The following is a 20953-nucleotide window of genomic DNA, read 5'->3' as shown; positions in this document are numbered from 1 at the left end:
GTGCTCACAGCTGGCAGCTGAAGTCAAACCCCTCACACCAGAGGGGAGAGCTCTGCCAAGTGGTACCTGGTCAGTGAGGCTCTGAAGGGCTTTCAAAGAAGACTCTAATGTTACATTTATGTCACATAACACAGAAGTTGCACTTGGTATTTAGAAATGGTAATTAGAAAAGGCTTACAGAAACTGAAATGAGAAACATTAATGCCTCCTTCAAAGTGTAACTGATGCTGATTAATGTAGGAGCCATCTTGACTAGGTGCCTGTTTTGATTTAGGCAATTATGAGCTTACTAGTTCAAACCAGTTCACACTGAGAATGTGAATCCAAGATTTACTGAGGTGCCTCTTTCCTTTCTCCTTGCTGCTATGAGTCTCTCTTTTGTCTTCACCTTCTCTTCTTTGGGCTTGCCTACAAGAGAAAGGCATACTCATAAAATCACAATCTATTTGTAAACCAATAGTTAACTCCAGGCATTCACTCAAAGAGGGGCAGTAGATGGATACTCATGACTTTGCTACATTGAACAACATCATACTGATTTTTTTTTTGCATAGGACTCAGTTTTTAATACCTACATGAACAGAGTGGAAGGAAATATCTTGCACAGAGGCAGCAGTCTGTACTTCTGTCCTGTAAGTGCTGTGGATTGGGCTGTCCTGGTGGGAAAAAAGCTGCAGTGGGCAAGAGCTGCTCCACAGCAGCAGTCACCTGGTGTTGTGCTACCTCTGTCCAGCAGACTGTGGCTCCTGCAGAGGTCAGGACCGTGCCCCCAGCCTTTCTTCCCATCTGGAGGTTGCAATCTGCAGAAGGAGCTGGACTCTCTTCGTTCTGATGTAGGAAAACTTAACTGCTTTGCAAGTTCTTCCTGCTCCTAATTGACCTGATCTAACCTGAAATAAGCCATTTGTATTCCTGCAGAGGAATATCAGGCAGTCCACGTGGCTTTTTGCCCAGGTTTAACGTAATTTCTTTAAAGCAAACTGCAAATTAAAAGTAGTGTAACTTTCCTGTGCAGGCAAGCCCTTAATCTAATTGGAACGTGTAAAACAGCATTTGGGAAGGCAAAAGCAGTGCATAGACTTGGAGAGTTAAAGAGGGAGGCAATATAATTTGGAGTCCAGTGGGGATGATGCAGAAATCTGAATGCAGAGAAATAAAAATGATTAAGGTTTTTAAAATCCAAGCTAGCAAGATATGAAAAAATAGAGCCCAACTCAGAAATTTTCAATGTTCAGAGAATTGCCACATTCTCTCCATTCATTCTTCCACTCGGGACAACAACCCTTGTCATTGTAGTCAAAAAACATTCTCTCTTCCATCCCCTAAAAGTCTGAGTCCACATTCATGGCCTCACTTTCCCCTGTGTCTGATCCTCACGTAACAAGAAGAAATATGAACAAAACTATTCTTGTACTTCCACAGTTCTCACAGAAGCCTGTGACTACTTGATCTAGTCACTAAACCATTACAGAAAATAAAAACAGGACTTCAGTAAAGAAAGGAAAAAAAAAAGAGAGAGAAGCCTTGAGTGCTGGCTCAGATAAAGACTAGTGTATGTTTGAAGTGACTAAATCTTTTGTGTGTACCCCTGCTCTAGAGTCATAACTTATAAAACTTCCTGATTCTGTCTCTCCTTTCAGCTAAGAGCCCCTGCTTTCTATAAACAATCTTTTGTGGTTTTTCAGGACAAGAGGAGAATTTCTTTGAAGCTTGAAAACAAACTCCAGGCATCTCTTTGGAGAATAATCATGAATCTGCTCTTCACTAAGCCCCCTCCAATCTGTGTGCATTCCACCCACCAGTCTGGGAACATGGGGAGACAAGGGAAGAGGAGCCAGCAAGGCTTGGGTGGCAGCACACTGGCCAAAGGACAGAGCAGCTCTTAATTTGATTTTCTTTAATTCCTCACGTGAGTTAAAGGCATTTTGTGCCAAGATTGAGGACAGAGCTGTACTCAGCAAAGGCAGTGATAGAACAAAGTGTTGCAGCGTAGGGGAGTATTGTGTAAGAATTCTGTCAAATGCTGTCCAGGCACAGTTTAGTAACCACTGGCAATGCCAGTGAGAGGAACCATTGGCCCCACACACTGAAAAAGATTCTGCCTTTTGATGCCAAAACATGTCCACAGAAATTTGGGAACTGATCAGATGGAACATGTGGAAATTATGCTGCTAAAGACAGATCTCTGATATTAATGAGAAATATTCACTGTTTCCAAATCCCTTTGCTAATTTGTGGCTGAACAACATTAAATTTATATTTTGATTACCCTGCTCTCTTACAGTATGAAAAACTCACAAAAATATGGTATGAGGTCTTAGCCTCATAGGTAGAACAAGAAACAAGTCTTAACTACTGTGACTTAAGAATTACATCCATGGTAGGATAATTTTTTTATCACACTCTGGATGTCTGAGCTGCTTTACCACTAGTAAAATACCTCCTTTCCTTAGAAGTGGGTCCATAGCTGTGTACAGTGAGAAATCTGCTTGTTAAGATGGTCAGCAGTGTAGGACCTGTTGACAGTTTCAAAGCAGATAAGAAAACTCGTGTACACAAGGTCAGTGTGTGTCAGCACTGGGTAAAACACTCCAAAACTCAGATATAACTTCATAAACACACTGATTTCACAGCACACGTGGCTTGCTGGCAGTGGGTGATATTGGCTTCCTCACACAACCTCCTCAGGACTCAGAAAACTGCATTCCTGGCTGTTTTGGGGTGTTCAGTGGAGCCTTTCAGAACACCTGCCAGATGGGGCTCTGCAGGGCAAGGAATGCCAGATTTGGGAACTTGCTGGGATTTCAGAACTCAGTGTCCAAGAGCCCGGCAGTGTCAGGTTTTGAGGAGTTGTGGTTGAGCCCATTGGCAAAAACTTGCTGAGTTTAACATGAGCAGGGCTCGTGAGGACTCTGGTGTTGACTCAAGTGCTCATGAGCTGCTCAGCTTCCTCCAGGGAATTGTGTCTGAGTCAGCTGTGGGAGAATTAAAAGTGAAACTGAGAACAGTCCTGCCTGGTGCAGATGGCAGCTCAGAGGGAAAACTGACTTCCCCAAGAACTGACTTCCCTGACTGCAGGATCAGGGTTTAAATTGCTGCGATACCTCTAAAACAGCAAAGGATAAACTACTTTTCATTTAATTTTCATTTTCTGGTGCATATGAATCATCATGAAGAATGCCCTTGTTTGTAAAACACTGCAGACCTTGCAGGGATGCAAAGGGAACTGCAGAATTGTTTAGAATTTAGAATTGTCTGCAAAGTTGTAAGAAGAAAAGGAATTAAAAGTATTACTTAAAACCTGCTTTCAAAAGAAACAAAATTTGGGCCTACATCCAGTAATAGCTTATTAAAAACACAGGAACCTCTTCCTTTTAACTGTCAGGAAGCCTCAATGAAGAAACCTGTGAGCTTCTAGATTATATAAATAGGAGCACCTGGGGAAGAAATACAAACATAAATCTTTAACTCTGCAGCTGTAGCTGGCTGGAGAAGTGTTATGGAAGGTGAAAGCAGAGGACTGGTAAATGTTTTGTTTAAGACCAGAGCATCACAGAACTGAGTGGTTTGTCTGTGAGGAGCATGTGTTTCTCATTCAAGGACTTGCTTGTGGATGTTTAAATCTTAAATCTTTTTTAAATCCTGTCTCATATGGCCTAATTTTTGCATCGGGAAGACTTTGGTTCTAGAGCTCCAATTTTAAGGGCAGGAAAAACCGAGGCAGAGATGGGCTGTTTAATGTGTGAGTACTGTGGAAAAGTTCTGTCTTGTTTTCAAATCCCGTGGTGAATCATCCTTCTGGAGAATGGATCTTCCCTGTGGTTTTCTCCTCGGGAGAGGCAGGAGGGAAATGGAGGAATAATTGCTGCGTGTGGCTCAAGGCCAGCAAACCCCGTGTCCTCTTCCCCTAAGCACGTTTTACTGACCCAAATTCAAGGAAGCGGCTTTACTATTCTGTGAGAGAAGGGAATGGGGTTGTTTTGTGTTTTGTTCCCTAATACCGGTTCAATGTTAACTATTTGACTGATGCTTAGTCTGAAAGTCCTGATGAATCCAAGGGGGGCCTATTTGTGGATGTAGATAAATCCAAAACTGACGCTACAGGGAAAATCAGGGCAGCCCTTTGGCACATCAGTGTGTTTGGCGGCTGAGGGGCTTGGAGACAGAGCTGGTGAAGATCCGCAGTGACTACGGAGCCCACCAGCAGCGTGCTGGGAAGAGCGGCCCGCGGGGCAGCAAGCACGGGGGACGGTCAGAGCCGTGTCGGGGCAGGCGGGGAGGGAGGCAGGCCGGAGTGCTGTGGGCACGCCGCCCCTCCTCCCCGCCGCCATTACGCGCTGCGCCACTGCCCGCTGAGGGGGGAGCGACAAGATGGCGGCGCCGCCCGCCCACGTGACCCCGGGGCCCGCCTCCTTCCACAGGCGTCTCGGCCGCGCGCGCGCGGTGCGCTCTCGCGAGAGCGGCGAACAAAAGGACAGCGCGGCGCGGGCTGTGTATTGGGGTGGGGGGGGGAAAGTCTTGTGATCTCGCGAGAATTCGCCGCCGCTTTCCTCCCGAGCAGGGCCGGGCGGGAGAGGGGGGAGGGGAAACCTCGCGGTACCGCCGGAGACCCCGCGCGGGCCCGGCGCCCCGAAGTCTCGCGACACCTCCGGGAGCGCGTCCCTCACCGGCCTCTGGGCTGCGCGGAGTTCTCGCGATAGCGCCGGGAAGAGAGGGCGGGGGTGGGGGGGGCGGTCGTCGTGCGCGCTGAGGTCAGCGCGCGCGGCCGGGCGCGCGGGGGGCGGGGCCTATATAAAGGCCGGGCCCGCGGCGGGGGGGGCTCAGTCAGGGCAGCGATTCGTGGCGGAACCAGTGACACCCACGGCAGCGACCTCCCGGCCCAGCGGATCCCCATTTCTCGAGGCGGAGCGGGACGAGCCCGAGACCGATCTCTCGTTATGAGTCATGTGGCGGTGGAAAATGCCCTCAGTCTAGACCAGCAGGTGAGGGACGAGAAGCGGAAAGGCCGCTCCGTTACCCGGAGGAAGCGCGCGGCGGAGGCGCTCGGGGCAGGGAGGGCGGCAGGGGCGGTCGGGAGCCTTCGCGCGGGGCTCCGCTGCTCGCCTCCCGGCGGCCGTGTCGCAGTTCACCCCGCGGTAACCCCCGCCTCCCCCGCTACGCGGCCTGTTGTGGCGCACTCGGTCGTTGCGCAGTTAACGCCGTGCGGCGGCCCCGCGCCGCGCCGGGCCCCCCCTTCGGGGGTGCGTTGTCCCCGCGGCCCGGGCGGCGTTGCGGGGGTGCGGGGCCGCCGGCGCCGCCCGGCCCGGCCCCGGTCCCGCTTGGGCCCCGTGGCCCCCGCGCCGTGCTCGGACCCGCTTTGTGTGGGAGCGCCGGGAGCGGCAGCGGCCCCCGGCGGCCGCGGCGGGAACTGCGGCGGGGGGAGGAGGAGGAGGAGGAGGAAGGGGCGGTCAATGGGCGCCATTGTGCGGGGCGGGGGAAGGGGGGACACACACACGACGCGGCGCTTTGTGTGACGCCCCTTCCCCGGGGAGGCGGCGCTGGCGGCCGCCTTTGTTCGCGCTCCGGTGCTGCCGGGCCCCGGTGACGCAGTTGGGCCTGGAGTCGTGTTGCGTCCGCACCGTTTTTTTATTACTTCCTTTCCATCCCTCCATTCCCCCGCGCTGCGCGGCATCGATGGTTATCTAACCCGGGGGGAAGGCGGCAGGGGCAGGCAGAGCCCCGGAGCGTGGCCGGGCAGCGAAGTAGGTCACGGAGGCGATGCTTCCCTGCCCGCGGCCCCCCCGCGCCACACGTGACGGGCGCCGGCAGCCGGACCCGCCGCTCCCGCTGCGCCGGGGCCAGCCCGCAGTGCCGCACTGAGATGGCGCCGGGGCTGCGCCACCGAGGCAGCGCCCGCCAGCTGCTGGCCCCGCCGCGGCGTCCCGCGCGAGGGGATTCATCCGGCGCTTCTTGCTGATTGCGGAGAGCCGCCTTGGGCCAGTAGAGAGCCTTTTAAATGCTGTTAAAAATAAGAACCACTCAATCCTGCGTTGATGCTTCGATCAGCTAGAAAGATGACCTTTTAAGTGAGGATGTTACGATGTCAGCCGATTCTTAGATAATTTAATGTCTTTCGGCGGCAGCTCATGCAGCTGAGCGCTAGAAAGCACAAAGCACTGGAGTCTTTTGGATTAATTCAGCTCATGTTGAAAAATACTTCCTCGCAATACAAAATTTGTCTTTAAACATGCCTTATTTTTCTGATGCACGTTTTTAATCCCTGCCATGCAGGCAAACAACTGATAATTTGGTTCTTAAGCTTTATCGGTTTCCCACTGCTTTCTGCTGAAATGAGTCCGTATTGTGTTTGACTTAACACCTCTGAGTGGCACACCAGCGCTGCGTGAGCTGAACGTCTTTAAAAACTTTACTGTTAGATTGAAGGCTATAAAGGCTACTGGGTTTTTTTGGGAAAACAACCCAGAAAATTGTGTTTGCTGAAGATGTCGGCAGACATCACCTAATGTTTTGGGAGCAGTAGTTGCCTCAAGCCTGAAGACTGTAATGTCTTAATAGTGTTTAAGCAGCTAAAAATACCTTGAGTCTCTACAAGTAAAGTGCCCAATTAAATTGGCATTACTTGCACTGAAGTTTCTGTAGCAAAAAAAAAAAAATTGTAAATGACCCAAATTCAAATGTATTTGACTAAAATAGACTGAAATTCAGTTTATTGAAAACGGCTCTTTAGCCTGCAGGTAGTGTGGAGCAGAAGTCTGTGGTAGTGATTTGGTGGGTGTGAGGTGCTCTGCTGGCCTTGCTGCCTGTGTGGGTGTCTGTTTATTGGTGGGTATAAAAACATTAAAGATGGCACAGCCTGAGTAATAATAGGAAACCTAATTTGGTGCAGTATAAAAAAAATTTGCAGTAGCTTGTTCCTGATAAATTAAAAGGTTTGTTTGTATCTTTGCATAAAGTCATGGTAAAACATGTTGATACTTGTCTTATTTCTTCTAGTTTTCTGGTCTAGACTTGAATTCCTCAGACTCTCAGAGTGAAGGAAGCTCTACAAGCAGTAAGTACATGCAAATTCTCAAGCTTACAAACACACTTTTAGAAATTGGGGGCTTGCAGCTGTGAAAAGCAGTTTCTAAAGCCAAAGTTTACAGAGGCTGATGAGGAAATAGGAGGTTGCCAGTTAAGCTTGCTTTGAAAACACTGTGTTTTAGATAGAACCACTTAATTTTGTAGTGGTACAGTATGTGTGCACATTTCTGAAGCACTTAATTAGCCTGAGAGAACTCGGTGTTCCAGTTCTGTCCCAGATTTTCAGTTGCCTCTCATCTGAGGCCACTGACTGTAGTAATGTGGTGATTTGTTTTCTTAAAATACCAGGTAGAGTAGGAATGTCAGCTCTGCTCATCTCAGTTCACTGAATAGAAAGTGATATTGATATTCAAGGCTTAAGTATGTTAAGAGGGGAGAATCTTCCAGGAATTCACATTCAGCTTGTAGCTGATATTTTCTCATTCATGTTGCTTTAGCAGACAGATGTTTCTGGATTGTAAATGAAGAATGCCGTTCAGAGGCAGTTTGTTGTGGCTTCTGCTCTGATCTGAGCTGACTGGAGGGGATGGGTGAATTTAAAGGGAAGGAAAAATACTGTGAGTGCCAGTACTTGAATGTCACAGTAAATATCTTGAGCTGCTCAAGTATCTGGCAGCAGCTTAAGCCTTAACGGGTTCTAGGAAGACAGGTTTTGTAGTAGACACTGTAACACCCATAAATGGGAGTGTGATTGGGTTAGAGGAACACAGGACACCTGTGCCTTAAACCAGCTGCCTAAATGGGTGTGCAGGAGCTTTAAACTTCAACTGGGAGCATGCTACCAAGTGCTGTATTCAAGGATTCCTGTTTAAAATGCTGCAAGAGGCCTTAAAGGCAGAAGCTGTTGTTGACAAGATGAGCATTTCAAGATGTGCTGACACCACGGCCTGTAACACTGCCTTTCTTTTGTCCTTTAGAAGGCCGATACATTCCTCCTCACTTGCGGAACAGGGAAGCTTCAAAACAGGGTATGTATCAGAAACACTGGCAACACTTACCTGGCTCTTGCCTCTGGAGGAGCAGGCTGTAGAGGTTCTGACAGTGCTGCTGAAGGCAATTGCACAGACTGCTGGACTGCAAAACATGGCAACTTCATCTTCTCCTTTTTGTGTGTTCTTCTCGATCCTTCACCAGCTTACATGCTCAGCTCAAGTTCAGTATCTGGCTGACAAAACACCTTCTGGGTCTGTGTAACAATTAGCTGTGACTGGAGCCAGATGGAGTCTCTCATCCTAACTTGCTGTTTGATCTTGAGTGTTGTCTGAGTGGAGTTTTTCTGCTAGTGACTGTGTTGTGGAGCTTAAAGCAATCAGTTGTTTATTATGAACAAACAGCAGTTTCACTTTGTAAGTGCATCTCTTTACGCAAAGAGGTGTTGTCCTTACTCAGCTTCCTGCATTTTTTTATGGAAGCCCCTGGGAGCACTTGCAGAAGGAAATGCAGGCTGTTGATGAAGCAAACAAGAAGTACATGACCTGTTTTGGTCACATGTTTACATAGGGGTTTATGCTTCCATCTCTGTGTGAATCTCTAAACAGAACATAATACAGAAGAAAAATTTCTTGGAACACTTCAGTGAAGTAAATCATGACCTTTTTGTGTAAGATCCCAAGGGGGGCTGGTGCTGCAGCATGTGTTGTCATGTCTGGTGACTTGGGTGGGTGTGAGACAAACATTTCCTCTAACACCTATTGAAATACACCAGAATGCAGCAGCTAAAACACTTCCCGCAGTGCTACAACCTCAAGAATTGAGGTTTTGTGGCATGGGAGGACTTGATGTCATCTGTTTCTAAAGCTGTAAACTTTCACAGATTCTTTTCAATACTGCAAGAGGATGGCTTCCATTATGAGTGGGTGGGAGGGCAATACTTAAATAATAATATATCTCACAGAGCTTTTGGAGCTATCACTTTAACTCTGACTAGATGAAAAATGCTTCATTCTAGCCTTAAACCATTTGAAGAAAGATCAGTCTATTTTTGTCTTGCCTTTGTGTATGTCCAAGCTACTAGTGGGTTTTCTGGGTGTTTGTTTTTTTTTTTTTCTGTGTGTGGGGTTTTTTTTTGTGTGTTGTTGTTTTTTTTTCTTTTTTTTCCTGTTGTTGGTTTTTTTTTTCTGTTTTGTTTTCTGTTTTTCTGGGGTTGTTAATTTGTTTGCTTGAGTTTTTTCTTTTGTTTAGTTTGGAGGTTTTTTGTTATGTGAAAGAAGCATGGCCTGAAGCTCCAAGTGATGAACAGCGTGTTACCAGAACTGAATGTTGTAGGAAAAGGAGAAGGACTGGTTGGCAGCCAGCTCAGTGCTCTTGTTCCCTGTCACACTGACCTCAAATACGAGTAGTCTTGCAAGAAACTGACTTGCCAGATCTGAGGAACATGCAGGTTTCTCAAAAGCAGGGAGCACCTTTAAGGTGGTTGTGAATATTTGCTGTTCATAGATTTCTTGTATGATGTTTAGTACCTAAGTTTAGTGGGTAAAAGGTGCAGTAACCTTGAGTTCTACCATGGCCTATTATGGTCTGGCATTGTACTTTCTTGTGTACAAGACCAGAGTTCAGACATGGCAGTGTGGGTGTGATTACATGAGGCTTTTCTGGGGATTTCAACTTCACCTTGCAAAAAGGTAAATAGGACATGAGACCATAACCTGACCTGTGGCTTGTCCAGTTAATAGAACTTTGGCTGCCAACATCCCTTGGTAAACCTAATGTTCAAAAATTGCCTTTGAACTTGGCTGAGTGCCATACCACTGGCATTTTCCTGGTTCCCTGTGACAAGGTTCATAATTGCTGAATAGAAAAGTTGCAGTTCAGCACCCTGTTGGAAGCATCATGAGTTTGGGCTTGTAAAGCTGAGCTATCTTGTAGAATGATTTGGAAGTCTGTTCTACATTTGTACTTCCGTTAGTGTTTGCTTCTGTTTACATAGCTCAGTGCTTTCTTCAGCTGTGTTGGAACTTCTGAATTTTGGCTGCTCCTTGGAATTTTTAATGACAGATTTTTCAAAGCTTAGACATGAGGCAGCAGCCTTGCAAGTTAGTGTTTAACCACACAACAAACTCTTGAGGCAGCCATACAAATGTGCTAACCTGATTGGAAAAAAACCCCTTCCATTTAGCTGCAGATCTGTCCCACTAATACTAATCTATGAGCTTTGTAAGTGGGGAGTAGGGCAGTACAGAACTGCAGGAAATAACAGCCTGCATAAAAGTAATGTTCTTAGGTTACTTAATGGCCGTTCAGTTTCTCAGCTGTGGGAGCTCAGTATGCAGAGCTGCCTGCCCTGAAGTGTCTTGCTTCTGTGAGCTCACTTGGTAATACTAAAGGTTGTTGTCCTGTAAGTTTCTTCTCAAACTTCCTGGAAGCAGCTTCTGGATATTTAAACTGTAATCTGATCTATAGTAAATCAAAAGGTAAATGTTAAGAACTTATCTTAAAGGTCTTATCCTTCTTTAAGTAATCTATCATTCTATTTCCCCCATCTTTAAAAAAACCACGATCATTGCAATTGTATGTTGCAGGTTTTCAAGTGAGCTGGCAGTGATCAGTGTTAGTGTTACAAAATGTGAATTGAAATGCTGGTTGAGGGAGAGGCATTGACATCTGTAATGCTGTTCATAGGTGCAAGGAGTACAGAGCTGCTCTGGAAGTTGATTCATTTAGTGAGTTCCTACCTCTGCCCTGAGAAAGATGTGCTGGATGGAATCCCTACAGATTTTTACTTAAAAAACCCAAATGCATTGACATTTTAAGGAATTTTCTGGTGGTCTTTGCACAGCATTGTAGTCATTCTCTTCAGAGAAGTTGATCTCTGGTTTGTTACGGGTTTTTTCAGGGGATTCATTCCAGCTTTAATTTGCCATTTGATGTCTGAAATTCTGACTATTATAGCTGTCATTTACTTAGAATTGACTTGTATGGCCTGGTTCTGTGCTGATCCACAAATAAAGTCAGAGTAGGAATGCCAGACTGGAAGGCCTGGAATTGGTGAAACAGGATGTGCACACCTGTCTTTGGTGTAGAAGTTGCTGTACTACCTTAAAATTAGTCAAGGCACCAGCTTCAGAAATGAGTTATTCACCTGCTGTAATGAGCTAGGTGAATGAGGTGTGCTATTTGGAGTATAAAATTTTGACCTTTGGGCTTCTCAGGCTTGGTAGAAGATGTGAAATAAAGTGTCAGTTGAGTTTTTTTACTGTTAAGAAACTACATCTGTATCCGTGAAGTACCACTGCTGTTAGATCCCTTGGCAGGATGATGTATCCAAACAGTTGTAGTGGCCTGAAAGTTACTCATAACAAAATCTGTATTTAGCTATCCTTTAAACAAGCCAAAATAACTTCCCTGAAGTTAATATCTTGAAGGACTAATACTGCTTCTTAAAGCACTTTGGAGGTCTTGAAGTGCATTCCATGATCTTGTGTGCTAAAACTTCATGGATGGATTATTATTGCTGTCTGTTTCAGTTAGCCAGACAAAAGAGTTACAGTTACTACAGTTTTTAAAGTTCCCTTGTGACCAGTACATTTCTGGATTCTGGGTACTAGAATTCTTAATTAAAAAACAGAGAGGCAAGGTGAATGACACTCTTTAGAGAGCATGGAAAAAGGTAGGGTAATTCTGGTAGCAAAACCTTTTCAGAGAGACTGGGCCTAGAACTGCCCCTTTCTTTGGAATGAATTTGTTCTGTGGTTGCTGTTGTTGTCTCATGAATAGGTCTGGACTGGTTTTGTGCTGCGGAGCTGGCAAAGCATGCTCACAAGAGTGACATTTGTTTGTCTGTTCTGTTATTTAACTTATTCTCTGCTGGAATCCCATAGCTGAGATTGAATATGTTACACAAAGTTGGGGAGGTTGGACCTCTGAAAGAGAATTTACAGTTTTAGTCCAGTACCAGAGCAGTGTTTAAAGCTTCACATTTTTGCTACTTTACAGGTTCTGGTAGCAGAATAAAAGTGAGGTTTTTTACTTTGGTATTGGTGAGCTGAGGTACTTTGTATTCTTTTGAGTTAACATATGTTAGTAGGCACCAACTGTGGGCAAAGGTGAAAGTGCTGTGGAAAAATACAGTGTGGTTGATTTGTTGTGAAGAGCTACATACACCTTCTCTGAGTATGGTGCTGTTAGTTACAGTCTGTGCAGATCACATTGCTTTGTGTACTTGTAGTATGATAAAACATTCTAATCTCTGTTTGGATTTCTGATACCATTTATTGATCTGAGAGGCCTTGGTTAACCTCTAAAAATTAAATGTGTAGCCAAGGATTTGTGTTGGAGAGATGACGTACATGAGGCTTGACAAGACTTAGCATCTTAAAAGTTTTTTCTACTGCCTGTCTTTCCAGGGTAGGCAACTGAAATACTTGTATTAAGGCAAGTGCATGTTTTTTAAAAAAACCCAACGTGCTTGCACATGCGGGGAGGAATCTCAGTTCTGATGGGTGGTGAGAAATGCTCAGTCTCTGAGCAAGTCTTAACATTCATGTGTCTTCCCTTTGTGAAGGAATTCAGCAGCATCAGTGAAGACTTCCTGGACAGAAGTGTTTTTTTTTTTGTAAAAGCCTGGACTGTGCAATGTTTGGCTGAAGTGCCTTTCTCTGCTAGGTTTCGATAGCGGTGGCTGGAGCTCCAGACGGGACAAGGATGCCTACAGCAGCTTCGGTGCGCGCTCCGACCGCGACGCCAAATCCAGCTTCTTCGACCGCGGGACCGGATCCAGAGGAGGGAGGCAAGTACCTGTTTGTCTGCGTGGTGCACATGAAGTCTGCTCAGCTCTAGCACTGCACTTGTGATCTTGATGTTAAAATTAGGGTTCCAGGTGTGAGCAGCATGAGGTAGGAGGAGCCTGGGAGGGGAGGAGAGAGGGAGAGAACCTTGCCTTTAAAGCTACATGATTTCAAGGATGGGCAACTTGCATGTTGAAAAATGTGCCCTGTAGTCTACCACCAGCTACTCACTGCAGCTGTAGTGCCTGGCTGACTTCAGCATTCACCAGAGAAGTGCTAGGTGGGTGGCTACTTCCAGGAGAACCGTGAAGAGCTGTTGGGAGCATACACAATACATCACTATGGATTATTTTTTTTTTCAATATTTTTTTCTTGTTTAAAAAGTGTAGTTAATAAAACTGGGTGAGACTCTTGCAGGTTCTCTGCCTTACTTGAGCAGTCTTACACACATCATGCGTTGTATGCACAAGTGTGGTGAGAGTGACCTTTACCGACTACTTAGTAAAGCTGACCTAGTCCTGTATCCAGACTTTTCTCAAACATGATTTACCAGGCCAAAAACTAAACAGTTGAGGTAAGGACTTCTTCCACCTTCTTTCCAAGTCAGTAATACAGGTGAGCTCCCTCTTTATGAAATAATTATATGACATATTGGAGGTATTTGGTCACATGTGCGGTGGGGGAAGAAAGGAGAAAATTGCAGCCCTGGAGGGTTTTGTCTGGACGTGGGAAACCTGTGTAGAATGAGGCAGAGGAAAGGGTGGGGGGAATACAAAATAGTGCTGCTTAGGAGTTTTAAACAGAGCTCCCTACAAAGAAATGGCAAAGACTGAGCAACTTTGATTGCAGCTCCACTAGCAGGTGGCTGTTTACATTTGTTATGCTTAATCAGATAAAACTGGTGATACAAAGTTCACTGTGTAAAGCTAACTGAGCTCTGAAATCGTGGCAAATGCTCCTGTCTGACACAGAAAAATGTGACCTGGTCTGATGGCCGGGACTAATTCCTGTGCGTTGGTCAAGAAGCAAGTGTAGATAACCTGATGATTTTGAATTGTTCCACAGTTGTGTGTGTAATACACAGAGCATACACTGCTGAATTGTTGTGGCTTTGATTCTGCATGAGTACCCCCTGTTGCCAGGGAAGGTGGTCTGATTGTGGTGCTTGTTTAGATACGAGGAGCGTGGCAGAGGCGGGGACTACGACCGCAGCGGCTTCGGCAGATTTGACCGTGGCGGCGGGAACAGCCGCTGGTGTGACAAATCAGATGAGGATGACTGGTCCAAGCCTCTCCCCCCAAGTGAACGCCTAGAACAGTAAGTCATGCAATAGTGCTGATTCGTGGGGAGGGTCATTTGATAATTCCAGCAAGTAAAAATACTTTGCTCTTCTGTTTTTAGGGAACTCTTTTCAGGAAGCAATACTGGCATTAACTTTGAGAAATATGATGATATTCCTGTTGAAGCAACAGGCAGCAACTGTCCTCCACATATTGAAAGTGTAAGTTTTTTTTAAAAAGTCTGTTTTGCTAATATATCTAATAGTGGCTATTTCGCATGGGTAGCTTTGATGTCTTGGTGTCTGGAGTTTAGGGAGGAAAGGAAACATTGTCTTCCCTTCCTACAGCTAAGCTGTTTTGCAGAAGAGGGTTGCATATGATGAACTAAGACAGGGAAGAAATTGTGTATGCTTTTTCAGTTAACACTCATAGCTTACTTTTTAACTAATTAATCCTTAAACAGTGGACCTGTAAAGAAGTGGAAATGCTTTGGAGGTGCTGATTGGGGAGCAGCTGCTAATGGGCAGTGTTAGGCTAAGCACAGTGCGTGTGTTAGTGCAGTCTGCAATTCAGGCTTGGCTGGCTTTTTAAGAACTGCTTAGAAAACTGGACTAAGTATCTGTGTGACTCTATAGGCAATTTCTATATGAGGGGCTGAAACGAGGTACCTTATAAAGGACTTGTTAAACTGAATGCTGTTACATGGTGGTTGAAGAGAGGATTCTGATCTTACTCCTTTTAAATATCTTGCAGTTCAGTGATGTTGACATGGGAGAAATTATCATGGGAAACATTGAACTCACACGCTACACCCGTCCTACTCCAGTCCAGAAACATGCAATACCTATTATTAAAGAAAAGAGAGACTTAATGGCCTGTGCTCAGACAGGTAAGTCAATAACTCTTTGCTGCTTAGTCACAGTAGAAGTGGGGTCCTGTATTAGTGCACGTAAGAGGTAGAACCTCCTGTGCAGCGTAGAAATAGTTGTGTGTTGGAAGCTAATTTTAGTTTTAGTCTTGCATCTGCTTTAGATGTGACTTCACTAGATTTACTTGTTTGTCCTGAGACATGTTCATGTCTTAAACCACATTCACTTCAGGGTTTTGGGCTGCTGAGGGTGCTCCAGTGCCACAAGTAATAGCCATAGTCCAATGCAGATGTTGCTGGGAATGTGCTACTGATACAGGGTTAGTGCTGTAGTTCATAGTAACTCTTAATTAATACTGGTTTGTATTCTTCTAGGGTCTGGGAAAACAGCTGCATTTCTTCTACCAATACTGAGCCAGATATATGCAGATGGCCCTGGTGATGCCTTGAGAGCAATGAAGGCAAGTACTCAAATAGCCAGTCCTGGGAAAGTGATGACCAATGTCATAGGTTTGGGGTTTTTTCCCTCCCCCCATGAGCTGGACCCAATAGCTTAATAGGTCTTAAATGTCATCATTTTGGTATGATAGCCAAGCATCTCAACTTCTGGAGGACTTTAGTTGTTTCCCTTAAAAAAATCTAGGTTATGGTTTACATTTTTTCCTACCAGAGGAATTGGATGCATATTTGTCCGGTTTTTTTTAAAATGAATGGTTTTGTGGTTGCAGAAGTTTAAAAGACACTTCCTTGCTAGAAAAGGTACTTGGTCTCACATCTGTGTCATAGTAATTTCAGAATAGGAAGTAACTGTGGCAGTTACTTCTCTGCTGCTGAAGTTTGGGATGGCAGTGCTTGGGGTAGAGACCAGGATTGTGCAGCTGTTGCCACAGTAACCCACAGCTGAACCTTGGGCACTGTAATAGAGCTGTCTTCAGAGACAGCGCTCAAATTGGCTCTCAGCCATGCTTTGTCTTTCTTAAACTTGGTGACCCTAAATATTGCCTGTAGTAGCTTTTTTCTCTCCCTTTGTGTTTTGGATGCTCATGCCAAGGTTGTTTTTTTCTTCAGGAGAATGGGAGGTATGGGCGCCGTAAGCAATACCCAATCTCACTGGTCTTGGCTCCCACTAGAGAACTGGCTGTGCAGATCTATGAGGAAGCCAGAAAGGTATATCTGACAGTTTGTTATTATAACATAGCTCAGGTAGAATTTTTCTTGGTGCTAACTTACTTTGCTTTGCAGTTTGCATACCGCTCCAGAGTTCGCCCCTGCGTTGTATATGGTGGTGCAGACATTGGCCAGCAGATCCGTGACTTGGAACGTGGATGTCACTTGCTTGTAGCAACTCCAGGACGACTGGTTGATATGATGGAGAGAGGAAAGATTGGACTGGATTTCTGCAAGTAAGTAAAGTGTTGCTTGTTCATGTACAAATAATTTAAAGCAGGATAGAGTTAAGGACCTCAGATTGTAGCTTTTGGACTGTCTAAACATCTAGTTGAGAATTTGTAACCCAGTGCAGACAGCAGAGCACAGCTTAAAGAAAAATGTTCTGAAGATGTTTTTTTTACTGCTGTTTAGGTACCTAGTCCTTGATGAAGCTGACAGAATGCTTGACATGGGGTTTGAACCTCAAATTCGTCGAATTGTTGAACAAGATACTATGCCACCAAAGGGGGTTCGTCACACCATGATGTTCAGTGCTACTTTCCCCAAGGAAATCCAGGTACTTAAAGAGAATTTAAATATTTGAAAAGCTCCTAAGGCCAAAGTAATTTCACCTTTGGAAGCAGGGAAGAAGTATGATTTGATTGTGATTTTTTTTTTTTTTTTTTTTCCTCCCGCATTTTAGATGCTTGCTCGTGACTTCCTTGATGAATACATCTTTCTGGCTGTTGGCAGAGTAGGTTCCACATCTGAGAACATCACACAGAAAGTGGTATGGGTGGAAGAGCCAGACAAACGATCGTTCCTGCTTGACCTGCTAAATGCCACAGGTAAAGAACAGCTGCAGATAAGCAAATGAGGCAAAATTTAGAGTAGGCAAATCTAATGACTCAAGCAATAAGAATTTCTATTGATTAGGTGAATGAAAGGGTATTTTGTTGACATGCAGTGAATGTATTGCACTGGTTAAATACCAGTATCAAGTTCATGTAAGCATGTCTGTTACTAAGAAAAGGGGAGGGAAGTCCCCAGTGATGTTAGTTTAGAATGAACGGGCTGAGAATTGAAGCTGCCTGTTAGGAGGTTACGGAGCCCATATTTGTCTGTGCAGCTTTTCTTCTGCTAACATGGGCTTTAATTTTTTTTTAGGTAAAGATTCGTTGACTCTGGTGTTCGTGGAAACTAAAAAGGGGGCAGATGCTCTAGAGGACTTCCTGTACCACGAAGGCTATGCCTGTACAAGTATCCACGGAGATCGCTCCCAGAGGGACAGAGAGGAAGCGCTGCACCAGTTCCGCTCTGGCAAGAGCCCCATTCTTGTTGCCACAGCAGTAAGTGAAACCTGTAAAACTTGAGCATGTGGCCCTATTTCTTGGCCTATGGAGTCCTACTGAGATTTGATTGGATTATTTAACCACTAGGTAGCAGCAAGAGGACTGGATATCTCAAATGTAAAGCATGTCATAAACTTCGACCTGCCCAGTGACATTGAGGAGTACGTACATCGTATTGGCCGTACAGGCCGTGTAGGAAACCTTGGTGAGTATCCCTGGGGTTTTTACAAACAGCACTCATACCTACTTCATACCTAAGGTGCAGTCATACAGACTGAGTAATAAATTTCAAATAAGTACTTGAGAGAAGCCTGTGAGCTGCCTTCTGTGACCAAAAGCTGCTCGCTGCTGTGTAGCCACTCTGGAAAGTTTACCAGTTCCTTTGGGTGATGTTCTTAGTGCCATCAAAAGACTCTCTTACTACATGTAAGCCTGGTGTCTGCTGTGTCTGTCAGTAAACATGATTTTGTGACTAGCTGTGGTGGAGTAATGGTCACAAACAGCTTTCTCTTTAAGTAATTCTAGTGTTTTCAGGCTTGGCTGTAGGGAACTGGAATGTGGAATGGGTTTAAGTGCTTTGGTGTACTTGCATTGTGTGTAGCCAAAACTGAGTATCTCCTTCAGGTCTTGCCACTTCATTCTTCAATGAGAGGAACATAAACATTACAAAGGACTTGCTTGATCTCCTTGTGGAGGCTAAGCAAGAGGTACCATCTTGGCTGGAGAACATGGCCTATGAGCAGCATCACAAAGGAGGAGGCAGCCGTGGGAGATCTAAGAGGTAAGAGGCACAGCTTTGGCTAGAGGTGTATATTCAGTCTGTTAAGAGATAGTTCTGTTATTGGTTCTCAGTCTGAAAATACACTTAGAGGATAAGTGCAGTATAAGCTGAGCTTGGTGTGTGCAAAGGTGACAGGGTCTGTCTGGTTCTATTCATTAGGCAGTTAACACATAAAACCCCTTTCCTCTTAAGTGAGCAGCTAGATACAGCTGAATGATGTTATCAAAAAACATTTTAGAATTGTAAAAGTAGCTATAAAACACAGAAATGCATTCCTCCCTGTGCCAGAGATGTACCTTAAGCAGCTGTTGTGATGTTAGGAGAAGGTAATGCAGTGCCTCCTGACAAAACAAGGAGAGAGAAGAGAATGAAGGTGTGAGGCCACTTGTAAAATAGTTTTGCTGTGGAGACCTGAAACGCTGCATTACAAACCTTTGTTTACTGGCTTACAGGGGTAGGATGAGAGAACACTTAGTGTAGTTAACATGATCCAACCACATTTGGTTTGGTGTGAGTATTTTGTTTTCCATTTTGCAGTATGCTTGTAAAATACTCACGGTGTACATCATGAGAGAGAGTCATAAATGCGTCACTTATGTCACTACTCAAGTAGCCTTGGGATGCTTGTTCCGTGTGCTCACCTCAGCAGTGGCTGTTGCTCTGCTGTGGTTGGTACCCAGTCAGGGCACATCAATCTCAGTGTGTGCAGTGCTCATAATGCCCCCCGTTTGACTCGAGTGTCTGTCTCTTGCCCTGTGCAGCAGTCGGTTCAGCGGAGGCTTCGGAGCCAGGGACTACCGGACGAGCAGCGGCTTCGGCAGCAGCAGCTCCAGCAGCAGCCGGTCAACCAGCAGCCGCAGCGGCGGGAGCGGCAGCAGGGGCTTCGGAGGTGAGGGGCTGGGCAGCTGCACTCAGGGTGTTTGCTGGGGTAAAACTGGGTGTAGTGTTGGAATAAGGGAGCATCTGGAGCTTGTCGTGCAGTGTCGGCGTCCTGCTCGGATCTAGGCCAGTTTGGTGTTGTGCATTTGACAGTGCTGCAGGGTGGGGTTCTTTAATGGACAGCAGATACCTGGGTTGTTTTGTTGTTGTGAAGGTGCAAATCTTTAGAGTTAATTAAGCATCACTTTCTCTTGCCTTTCATAGGTGGTGGTTATGGAGGCTTCTACAACAGTGATGGATATGGAGGAAACTATAACTCCCAGGGGGTGGACTGGTGGGGCAACTGATCTGCTTGCAGCAGATACCCCACCAAACAAGCTAATATGGAAACCACATGTAACTTAGCCAGACTATACCTTGTGTAGCTTCAAGAACTCGCAGTACATTACCAGCTGTGATTCTCCACTGAAATTTTTTTTAAGGGAGCTCAAGGTCACAAGATGGAAATAAAGGAACAAGTAGCCCTATCTCGAAGGTGGTTTTGAAGACTCTTATTGCTGTAGTCAGGATTAACTCCCCTCCCACCCATCCCCACCCAGAAACTGCATTTATAATTTTGTGACTGAGGATCATTTGTTTGTTAATGTACTGTGCCTTTAACTTTAGACAACTTTTATTTTGATGTCCTGTTGGCTCAGTAATGCTCAAGATATCAATTGTTTTGACAAAATAAAAATTACTGAACTTGGGCTAAAATCAAACCTTGGCACACAGGTGTGATACAACTTAAACAGGAATCACTGATTCATCCATAATATTACAAAGAAAAACTTATGCGGTAGCCTGCATTAGGGCTTTGGTATCTGCAGATTTGAAAAATAAAACATCTTGAAGCATATCAATGCAATTAGTTTCTAATGTGGCAAAACTGTACTAAGTTAAAGTTCTGATTTGCTCACTCTATCCTGGATAGGTACTTAGAACCTGATAGCCTTTAATAAGCCATTCCAGTCATGATGAGATGATGTATGGATACATGCATACATTAAAAGCACTGTTTTTGAAGTTAATGCAAGTAAATACAGCAATTCCTTTTTCAATATTTAGGCAGATCATTAATGTGAGCTAGCCAAATGTGGGCAGAACATTACAGGGAACGTTTAAAGGTCTGATAACTTGAAATAGTTTTTAGGAGAATTCATCTATTTAGACTTTTTAAAAATGCCTGCCATATGAAATTGAAATGGTAGAATGGCTGACCATGGCAGTGATTGGTCCTCCGTAAGGGCCTGACTGAATTTTTGGTCTAATAACGCATGCTAGTGTTGATGTTTTTTGGTCAAGAGGGTATGAACAGGAAGAATTATGCAGCAGGCTTTATTTTAATGCAGATTCACATTACTCTGTTCAAGCTGCGTGGAGATGTTAAACTGGCTTACTGTAGACTTTGTAAAATGGCTCCAGAAGAGTAACAAACAAACCTGAGATCACAGAGGTTGGAAATGTACATAAACTGCACAAGGTTTCAATTCTGCTATTAAAGTGCAGTTTTAGTCAGTTTTAGTTGCATAGGTTTCCATTGTATTTATAGTCTGTTATGCTAAATCTGGCCAAAGATAAGTATTGTCCACCAGAAAAATGCCTCTGCCACTTGGAATTTCTGTGCTAACTTTGCGGCCAGAGCATTTAACAACTAATCTACAGTGGCATAGGAAAATGGCAAAAATCTCCTAAAGTGCAATAGATTTTTTCAAGTGTATTGTGCCTTGTTCTAAAACTTTTATTAAGTAGGTGCACTTGACAGTATTGAGGTCATTTGTTATGGTGCTATTTCAAGT

The 20953-nt window shown here is 44.9% G+C and overlaps 1 protein-coding gene and 1 long non-coding RNA gene across 2 annotated transcripts; one reads left to right on the top strand and one right to left on the bottom strand.

Annotated features, from left to right (window-relative positions):
• Window positions 1-209: 209 nt before the first annotated feature.
• On the bottom strand, window positions 210-706 carry LOC135293308 (uncharacterized). Its single transcript, XR_010355397.1, has 2 exons — window positions 576-706; window positions 210-408 (listed from the first exon to the last, which is right to left on the bottom strand). It is a non-coding gene; the product is annotated as an uncharacterized LOC135293308 (long non-coding RNA).
• A 4101-nt stretch (window positions 707-4807) lies between these two features.
• DDX3X (DEAD-box helicase 3 X-linked) lies at window positions 4808-19642 on the top strand. The gene is made up of 17 exons (XM_064407312.1): window positions 4808-4982; window positions 6994-7051; window positions 8001-8051; window positions 12685-12808; window positions 13980-14123; window positions 14208-14307; window positions 14840-14975; window positions 15330-15415; window positions 16023-16121; window positions 16197-16357; window positions 16536-16680; window positions 16807-16951; window positions 17271-17452; window positions 17543-17660; window positions 18080-18236; window positions 18998-19125; window positions 19380-19642. Exons 1-17 carry the CDS (start codon window positions 4938-4940, stop codon window positions 19460-19462), a joined length of 1962 nt encoding a protein of 653 aa, XP_064263382.1. The 5' UTR covers window positions 4808-4937; the 3' UTR covers window positions 19463-19642.
• The last annotated feature ends 1311 nt before the right edge of the window (window positions 19643-20953 follow it).

Source organism: Passer domesticus, chromosome 2 (assembly GCF_036417665.1).
Source record: "Passer domesticus isolate bPasDom1 chromosome 2, bPasDom1.hap1, whole genome shotgun sequence".
Classification (NCBI taxonomy): Eukaryota; Metazoa; Chordata; class Aves; order Passeriformes; family Passeridae; genus Passer; species Passer domesticus.
The sequence above is the reverse complement of the archived record's forward strand: the minus strand, read 5'-3'. Positions and strand labels throughout refer to the sequence as shown.

What these genes read in the sequence shown, in the direction of transcription:
- DDX3X (XM_064407312.1), top strand. Translation starts at nt 4,938, where the DNA reads ATGAGTCATGTGGCGGTGGAAAATGCCCTCAGTCTAGACCAGCAG. An exon ending in ATGCCTTGAGAGCAATGAAG is followed by an intron (nt 15,416 to 16,022) that starts GCAAGTACTCAA and finishes TTTTTTCTTCAG; the next exon opens with GAGAATGGGAGGTATGGGCG. An exon ending in ATTGGACTGGATTTCTGCAA is followed by an intron (nt 16,358 to 16,535) that starts GTAAGTAAAGTG and finishes ACTGCTGTTTAG; the next exon opens with GTACCTAGTCCTTGATGAAG.